Genomic DNA, 9,626 nt, shown 5'->3' with positions numbered 1-9,626 from the left:
AATGTGTCTTCTTGCTCATACTGATCATCGTGGTTTCAGATGTGACAGGGTTTTAAGAACCCCTGTGTAAGTTAAAACCAATTACCTCTATGGTTAAAACCACAAACATTTTTTAGGTTTGGAACAGACAGATTTAACGTGATTTTTATAATGTATCCTTAAATTCCGACTTTTCGACATCCAGCAAATTATTTTTCTAACTTTTTTCTTATCAATAATTTTATTTACCTATGGTATTTCATAATAAATCTCAAAAATAATAAACATTAGGTAAAATACAAACATCTTCGTAAAGAGTGAGAATATTAATCAAAATATTACTGTATAAAAATATAATCACACATATTTTATAATTTTTGGAATCTATCTATAAATATGAAGATGTTTTACTACATAAATAATATTTGTATTTTTTCACGAGTTCTTTCTGAATTCCGTCACTTTTCCTTATGATTCAAATGACATATGTTACTGCCACCTGTTGCTGAAAATTTAAACTATTTGCATGTATGAAGATTGCAGATCTATGGATTTTGTAGAGCAGTTTGTGTGATACAATAATAACAGATGTTGCATTGTAAACCATATTATCAAAAAATGTAATATTATGTATTATGCAGTAATTGAAATTTAAATGTATACAATTTCCTGGATTGTTTTTTGTAATTTAAGTAGTTTAAAGTATTTGGAAATGACAAAATATTTAAAAATTAATCAGACACTAAGCGAAAACTTCATAAAATAAGTTGCTAATGTGCATTGTAAAATACACTTTTACATTAGTAAACACATCATTTTAGTATACTTTTCCGGGTTAATTTCTGCTAACATTGCACTGTATACACAAACAAGCAATTCAATTAGTAAAAAAACTTAATATTTAAAATCAAGCTTTTGGGACTAAATATTTTAATATGTTGCCGATTACTTATTGAAAGAATGTGAGTTCCATAAATTTGCCAATAAATTGGTTAGTGAAATTAAATAGGCATTTTTATGTTCATAACATATTATTCTCATACAAATAAGCCCCAACGTTGCGTTATCCGATCGTGTTTCATATTATTCTCGAAATGACATTTAAATTTGGGTTTTTGCTGTAGTTTTATAATTGACTTTATTATTCGTTTTGTTTCTAGATATTATTCCCGTTACTCTTCACTGATATGGTGTCCAAAGTGGATATAGAATGTTTTGTGGAGGGAGGGGGCCCATCCGGGCAGGCGGGAGCCCTGAGGTGGGGCATAGCGTGGACCCTTCGAAGCTTCGTTGACATGGAAACAGTGGAAAAATTAAGACTGGGTAATGTTATCTTTTTTATAATTTCATCATTATTCCCTTTCCGCATCCAATGGTGTAGAGGGCACTGTATTGGTACACCAATCGCAGTGTATCTTGATTATTTTTGTTACATGAAAGTAAGATGATCAGTCTTACACTTCGGGTACCAGTCCAGGGACTATGAAATATTCTAGTGGAAAAACACCTTTTTAAATAAATATTTCATGATAAACATTTCCGAAATCGAACCCGTGACCTCTTGCATGGTAGGAAAACGTGACTTTTTTGAAATTTTTTTATAATTTACCCAAATATTAAAATTCTGGTGTTATTTTAGACTATTTGTTAGTAACCATGCTAAAAGGTGGGGAGTTAAATTGTATTAAAACGGGATCACAAGTCTCTGAAAGTTCTGAAATTTATTTATTTATTATAAGAGTACATAAATATATCCTCCCCTTATTGCAGAGCTGAATTTGAAGCATTTATTTTACAGGAAAACACTTTTAAATATATTTTTATTTCAATAACATGTAAACTAATAGGGTATTTTCACAAGTCGGGAATAATGAACATATTATATTTGAAGCGGATTTTTATGATTCTAATGATATAATGTATCCAAAACAAGTTTTCATTTATAATTTTTGGGTTTAAAAATGAGCACGTACAAAACGGCTCAGAGTTAGCATCACGTCATTTTGACATCACGCATTATGACCGCCGACTTTGCTTTTAATAAACATTGTGTACAAGTTTTGCGCCAAAATGTCATATGTGCCGTGTATCACACAGGAGGTGAAATTTCTTGTTTTAGGGTCATCTATATATGTATATTTTAAACCTTTGTCGAAAATTTATCTGACGTCACACAAAAAAAACATTAATACCGTTACCATCGTTAATTTTTGCCCATTTAAAATAAAAACTAAAAAAAGCGTGAAAAACCACTATTTAACTTCTGCGATGATTTAAATTTATGATAATCTGTTCGCTGAAAGCGTAGCTTTTGTGAAAAAGAAACACCAACAAGCATATTCTTTTTCATAGAGTTTAAAAGTGCTCTCCTGTGAAATGTCCAAAATTCAGTTAGGCTAGTTCTACGATAAGGGGACAATTTAATACATTGCCTAAAATAGTGACGTATCCAAACTTTATGAGACCAAAAGCCCAGTGTTAAGCTGGAATACAACATAGTAGAAAGTGGAAGCGTACATATATATTTAAAAATACAAAAGTAAAAATTAAAAAATAAATATCACATTATAAATATCAATTCCATATCACTACACATAGTTCTGCGTGTTGTTCAGATGTATATAATAATGAATCATTTTGATTATTGATAAATAAATTTATTGTAGCAGTGAAATATTGTATAGTATAATATATACCAGTGTTGAATGTTGGTCTGTATTTTTAGAAAGTAATAAGGATTTCTGTATATTTCTAGCTGGTTTACTAACCCGAGATCGTCGCTTGCGAGAAAGGAAGCAGCCGGCAAGACGAGGCGCCAGAAAGTTAAAGACATGGAAGAAACGTTAACCACAACTACGAATTTTAGAACTTCAATGAGAATGTCCTCGTTAATTTTACTGTATATTTTGTACATTAAAAAAATGATGATCTTAAATGCATTGTACCTAATTGTATTGTTTATTATAGAATGTATGAAATAAAAGTATAGAAAGTAAATGTTACTTTACTGTAAGTTGAATCTGCCTTCTTAAAACCTGCTTAACCTAAAATTATTTTTGAAAAAGATACGGGAACCTGTGTAGACAAAAAAAGTAGCAAAATCGAATTTTAAAATTTATTTACGAATTGTGATTACGATTATATTCTAAGCAGTCTCTTTAGTTTTTGCAAGACATTATCATAGATTTAGATGATGCTGGGTGTGTGGGTTTTTCCCCACTATAAATAATGGCCTAGATTTTTTTAAATAAAAAATTAGCTGCTCTATATCTTATGTTCAGAAGCAATACGGTACCAAGGTTTGAAATACTAAAGGAGTCAAATGGATTATTTTAATTATTTTGACAGAGATCAATCTTCGATAATGTATTAAAAAAAAAAATCTTGATCTTAAGAAAAGTCAACTAAGGTAATAACTTGTGGACCTAAAATTAATTTATCGTTTAAAAGTAAAAATATTTGACCATTAAAAATAATGATAACTATTAGTTTTTTTATTATATGACAGAATCAGCAGATGACATTATCATCATCTCCCTTTCCACACCCAGTGGTGCATTGGGCACTGCATTGGTTAACCAAATGTAGCGTAGTTCGATTATCTGTTACATAAAGGTGAAGTGATCAGTCTTATGCTTCAGATGCCAGTCCAGAAACAATGAAATATTGCAGTTTAAAATCCTTTAAAATCAATGTTTCACATCCATCCTACTAGGACTCAAACCCAGAACCACTACACGATGAGACAGATTTATCTCAAATTTCCTCATTCATCTGGGAATGGCCATCGAGTCAAAAACATCGGTCCTGGGTTCAAATTCTATTTCACACAATTCGGTTTCCATCCACCTGGATACAGAGAAAACACTAACAAGTAGTCAGTTTTGTGCTGATGGCCATATTGTTATAATTATGCGTATTTTTTGCTTCATTCAATGCTTTTAAGAAGTGTTATAACCATCCGATTTAAGTCAAGTATGGGCCATTCTGTTCGATATCTTGTTGCTAACGAGAATCTAACTTTATAATGCCCCTTTCGTAGAAGCCCTTGTCCCTAATGAAAGTACACTCGAAAAACCAATTTTCACAGGCCTCCACTGAGGCCAAATTTGTACCCCCAAGTGCGTTGGCCGTGGACAGGAACAGGTGGTAGTCGCTTGGTGCCGGACTGTAGGGTGGATGCATAAGAACTTCCTATCCGAGCTCCCTTGAAATCCCTTGAACCACTGTTGTGCAGCACGAACCGAAAGAGTATCGGCCCCGTACACATAGTCGCAATTTTTTTTGGTCAGTTTTGACGCGTTTTCCCTTTCAGTTAATATTAATGTAAAATATGGCGAATTTCTTCCTTTGAGACCTCCATACTCGACGCACGATAGTTCACAACTGAACCGACCAAGCGCAATACTGTCAAAGAAGCGTTTGTAGTATACACTCCCACCTTTACAATGCCGTATCATATGATCCGATGTGACAAATAATGAACGAGATATACTTAGGTGAAAAAAAGAGCGCGAAATACGAAATGATTTTTTCTCCAACCTGATATATCTTATGATAATCATTTATATAACATATTATTGTGTATGTAAAAAGAATATGTATGTATAAAGTATGTAACAGTTCTATAGTAATTTTATACAAGGTATGTATTCAAATTGTTGAATAGAAAGAAATGAATTTTTATTGGTTACAACAAAACACCTTTCTTTATAAATCGAATCTGATAAAATAAAGTTAAACAAAATTTAGGAAATCAAGCAAACGGAGAATACATAGTGAAAATGAAGCAAACCCTGAACACCTATTAGTAAATAAATTATAAACAAAGTGTAAAAATAAAATATTTATTCAAAAGAAGTGTGCTTATTTATTTTCAAAGTACATACATTTATTTTATACAAAAAAGTTGACTGTTTTGTTTATTATTTCATTTATTGGTCTAGAATATGTTAAAATTATGTTATGTCTCCATAAAACTTCTTGCTCTTTTGAGTTCACTTATTAACTCATTCAAGTCACGTTCCTGAATTAGAAAAGAATGATTCTTATCAGTTTTCTTCAAGACATCTTCAATATTTAAATTTAATTGGATACAGTCGATACATCCATCTGGTGCAGGAGACGTTGATACTTCTTTTAGCTTTGTTACTAAAATAAAAAATATATAATTATAAATAAATGGTAGTGTAAGTTAGTTTAAGTAACCATAGATGGCGTCGACCAAATGTTGATAAAAGAGGCAACCCAGGCATGTTGGCGACAAAAGGTAACGGTGGAGTACAAGAGGTATCTACAACTATTGTTTTAGACTTAGCCCAGCTAGCATGTAGGAAAAATATTATCTTCTATAAATCAGCCTTAATTTATTGGCCCTTTGAAGTATTTAAACAAATGTAATTATTCCTACAAATCGACTGAAGGCTCTTTAATATGTATTTGTTATTTTTATATAATTTTACCAGCAGTTATAGTTCACTGTGTAAACACATTAATTCCAATAGAAAATTCAAAATTGTAGTTTAATTACAGCGTAATGAAAAAAACTATTTTAAAGTTTTATTTAATAATATGCATATTTTACAAAGAGACGCTGTTACTTAAATGATTTGAAGTCAATTGTGGTTAAATTGTACTACTATTAAGGACCTGAATTCAGTCTGATAGGCCTCAAATTGTTATTGTTATTATTTGAGATAATTTATATAGCGTCTCAAGATCATAGTAAAAATACATTTTTAAAATGTTGGTGTACTAACAGGTAAGAGTTTGTTTTTTCAAGGCGGCTCCGATTTCTGATCCATGGTGGTCCAACGCAACACGAAGTCCTCTAGTAACTTCTGAAACAACTCCAAGACTTCTGAGATCAGTGTCAAGTTGAGATCCGTCAGATCCCCATTTAATGGCAGTAGTAAGTGAAAATATTATTGCAGCTAGGACCTTTTTCATGTCTGCTACGGAATCTGAAATAAATTATTCATAACAATTTAAAATGCTGCTTGAAAAGTAAAAATCATAAACACAAGAGAAATTAAAGGCAATTTGTGCCCAATAAAAATTAAAATTGATCCTCCAAACACACATAAAAATGCTTCCATCTGTAATACAATAAGACCACTAGTAGTCAGTCACTTATGGTTGTGAAACACGGTGCCTTATCCAAAATAATATAAATAAATTTGCAGTCTTTGACTGGAAAATCCTACCACAAAAATATAGGAAGTACACTTGAATATAAATTTACAGAAGAAAATTAAATCGTTAACTCAAAAATTTTGCATGGAGCAGATAAACAAAATTATCATACTTTAAAGTCAAATGTAAAACCCTTTTCACTGGGAAATTTATTTCTTATGCATATTTTTTTTACGTACGGCACACATTAGAAATGAGTGTCTTTAGGTAGTATAAATGTACAAACTGCTAAATGCTATGGTCCTCTGAATATATTATAACCAGATAAATTAATCTTAAAGAGACACCAGTAGGTGGGATATTACCTTTTTGGACATCTGCTAGGATGCTTTTTATGTTTTCTTCCTGTAAAAAAAGAGGTTATTTACATTATTTCTTATTTTCCTTTATATATTGGTATCTTACTCTGACAGCCAGGGATTGTTTGGAATACCTCAAATGACTGCTTGATAATAAAACTGGGAGATATATCCAATCATAGGTTACTAATAACCCAACTAGGTTTATTATTTAATTTTGAATAACAAATAATTAAATTGATGTAATAGCTTATATTTACATATAAGTTATGAATTAAAATTCGTCGGCCTCGCGGTGTAATGGTCAGCACGTTAGCCTGCCATGCAAGAGGTCTCGGGTTTGATTCCCAACATGGTTGATATGAAATATTTATTGAAAAGGGTGTTTTCACACTAGAATATTTCATAGCCCCTGGACTGGTACCTGAAGCGTAAGACTGATCATCTTACCTTCATGTAACAAAAATGATCAAGATATGCTGAGATTGTCGTACCAATGCAGTGCCCTATGCACCATTAGGTGCGGAAAGGGAATGATGATGATGATGATGAATTCAAAATTCTTGGTACACTTCCACTTATTCCACATATAAATGAGTTAAAACATAATTTTGTCAAATCAAAAAAATTTACATGTAGGACATAAAGGTCTGAAGTAAGATAGATTAGAAATTTTAGAAATAAATAGGATAAAAAATATTAGTGATAGAATTTTAATGAATCAGAAGATAGAATTAAAAAAACCCACCCTTATTAGTCCCCTTAGTTGGACCCTGTACATTGTAATAAAACAATAAATGTTTTCATAGAAAAGAATCCTCTCTTACAGTACACCGCCAACACATGTTTCAATAATTTGTCCCCCTCAGTTTCATTGAAATATTACATATTTTTTCTCTTTTAACTTATTTTTAAATCTACCTACACTTAAGATAATATTTAATTTTATACAAATTATCTGTAATAGATATTCAAATCTCTCTTGAAGAGTGGTATAATAAATCTTATTGTTCAGAATATTCTTTCTCTATCAACAACTCTAACAACAACAAAAGAGGAGCCAGCCCAAGTAAAATAGCAAAAGTAAGGTTATGTACCTGTAATGGTTCTCCAGTAAGATGTTCTGCAACTAACACAGACAATGCTTTAGCTCTTGGTGCAGTTAGTCCAGCAGCGGAGTAGAGCCCGACTAACACCCAGTCGGGACATGTATTTTCTCCGAAGCATTTTAATTTCTAGAAATTACAATGCCAACAGATCACAAAAATATTCAAAATATATTCTAATTCATCTAGATTGAGTATTGACTTACCATCTTTAATAGTGATACAATATGTGTATTGAAATATTTTATATAATGCTTAGTTTGCAAAATGGTAATAATATTTACATTTGGACTGATATATATTTGATTTTATAAACACAGTTTCGTAAGTGCACGTTATTTTAAAAATATGAATCTAATCAATTTATTTGTTTTTGAAGGTTTGGAAAACTAGAGTCAAAATAGAGTCGAAAGCATACAAGTTAAATGCCGAAATGTCAAATCCAACGTCAAATGTCACAACATTAATGTGCCATAGATAAAAAATCTCAAAAGTTGAAATACACAATAGACTATTGCGATTATCAAATCAGTGTGGGAACTGAGGAATATTATTTATAAAAAATAACGTCCGCTATCCAATAAAATAATCAGTTAAATAAAACTAATTACAAAAAACATATTTATTGCTTCTTAGGTTTGATGTACTAAATGGCTTTCGTTAACAATTGGGAATTTTAATATTTCACATTCAATGCAGCAGTCATCGTTGAATTTTAATAATATTACAGGAACGTAAAAGTCAAATGGCAGGGAGAGTTTTAGGAATTTTTTTCTTTCATCGATTATTTCATTTTCCAATAATGTTTCAGACATACGAATCGGTCTATCTAGGTACCACCAAGAATATTTCAAACAGTCACTGTGGAAGACTTTGTATCGATCTGCGATTTGATTAAACGTTTCCTCTTCGCAAACCCTTAAATTGATGGATTTTTCTATGGAATTAAACAAATATTAAAATAATTATGATGCCTCTTGATTTGCTTTTGAAAAAAACAAATGTAAAAGATAAAAATAGTTTTAAGTGATATTTCACAGATTCGATAAATTTTATTATTTGATAAAAAAAAGAAAAGATATAGGCACACATATCATGTACACAATAAAAAAATCACGTAAGAAAAATAAATGTAATTTCAGTGTTGTTAAAAACAGTAAGTAATAGTAAATTATTGTTATTTATAATAAATTAAGGTGTTATTGTACTTTAAGGCAAAATAGTAGGTACACGAAAATTGTAAAAAAGTTTAAAAAAAACTATTATATTAGAGCAAGGAACGCATGAAATATGTGCATTAACAAACTGACGTCGCTAACTTTATTTCTTTACATACCTGTGAGTGTATTAAGTATTTTTATCTGCCTTGGATTATTAGATAAATATCCAATTATATTATCATTATCTTTCCACCATGGTGTAAATGTTTTAAGAAATTTTTTTCTCTCTCGCAAATATTCGTCCAGATGCACAAAAGTTCCCAGTGGCGTGTATGGGACTCTTTTTCCAGACCGCGGGTGGATACAAGTTTTTATTTCTAAATTTGAATCAAACCAATGGGTTATGTCTTTTCCCGCAAAAGCTAAAATGGGAGTCGCTTTCTTAACTGATATAGAAAACAATGACTTTGCAATATAATTAAGTAAAAAGATTAGATAATAAACATTATGTTTACCGTGCAATGTTTAAAAACAGACATTAAATTAGTTAAATTTAGCACATTTTGTTGTAGGGTAACCCAAATATCTTCTTTGGTGTTGTGAACTACGACCTCTGAAGGTAAAAACCATTTTTTATTTGTCATTTTCGGATAAATTTATTCATTAAAAATCTAAATTGACCGCGGCAGCTCCTGTATATTGAACGCAATATCTATTCTAAATGATTAGATGTCATATTTTATAAACACAACTTTTGTTTTAAATATTTCAATTTTATCTGATTCGAATTATAAAAAAATAATTATTAATGTACTTACCTGCTTAAAATTAAAACTGTGTATGTAAGCACCTACAATTTACTTCTCCTTAATTAAATTAAACAGTTT

The 9,626-nt window shown here is 30.7% G+C and overlaps 2 protein-coding genes across 3 annotated transcripts in view; one reads left to right on the top strand and one right to left on the bottom strand.

The window, feature by feature from the left end:
* mRpS9 (mitochondrial ribosomal protein S9) overlaps positions 1-2,998 on the top strand; it is an 84,984-nt gene extending 81,986 nt beyond the window's left edge. The window contains exons 7-8 of the mRNA XM_088223680.1: positions 1,140-1,302; positions 2,735-2,998. Coding sequence (XP_088079806.1) covers positions 1,140-1,302; positions 2,735-2,826 — 255 coding nt within the window. The 3' untranslated portion in view covers positions 2,827-2,998. The remainder of the gene's footprint in view (positions 1-1,139; positions 1,303-2,734) is intronic.
* Positions 2,999-4,812: 1,814 nt separating this feature from the next.
* Positions 4,813-9,460, bottom strand: LOC148283310 (COMM domain-containing protein 4). Of its 2 annotated transcripts, XM_088223681.1 has the most exons (5): positions 7,786-8,047; positions 7,571-7,708; positions 6,480-6,519; positions 5,739-5,942; positions 4,813-5,130 (listed from the first exon to the last, which is right to left on the bottom strand). In XM_088223681.1, the coding sequence occupies exons 1-5, from the start codon at positions 7,786-7,788 to the stop codon at positions 4,943-4,945; spliced, it is 573 nt and encodes a 190-aa protein (XP_088079807.1). In that variant the 5' UTR covers positions 7,789-8,047; the 3' UTR covers positions 4,813-4,942. The 2 variants fall into 2 exon arrangements, 1 of the variants encoding a protein (XP_088079807.1); XR_015821879.1 differs by lacking the exons at positions 4,813-5,130; positions 5,739-5,942; positions 6,480-6,519 and adding exons at positions 8,916-9,180; positions 9,255-9,460 and having other exon boundaries at positions 7,570-7,708; positions 7,786-8,516.
* Between the last annotated feature and the right edge of the window lie 166 nt (positions 9,461-9,626).

Source organism: Micrasema longulum, unplaced genomic scaffold (genome assembly GCF_059751315.1).
Source record: "Micrasema longulum isolate JH-2025_06_02 unplaced genomic scaffold, ASM5975131v1 h1tg000248l, whole genome shotgun sequence".
Taxonomy (NCBI): Eukaryota; Metazoa; Arthropoda; class Insecta; order Trichoptera; family Brachycentridae; genus Micrasema; species Micrasema longulum.
This window is presented reverse-complemented; position numbering and strand designations above follow the sequence as displayed.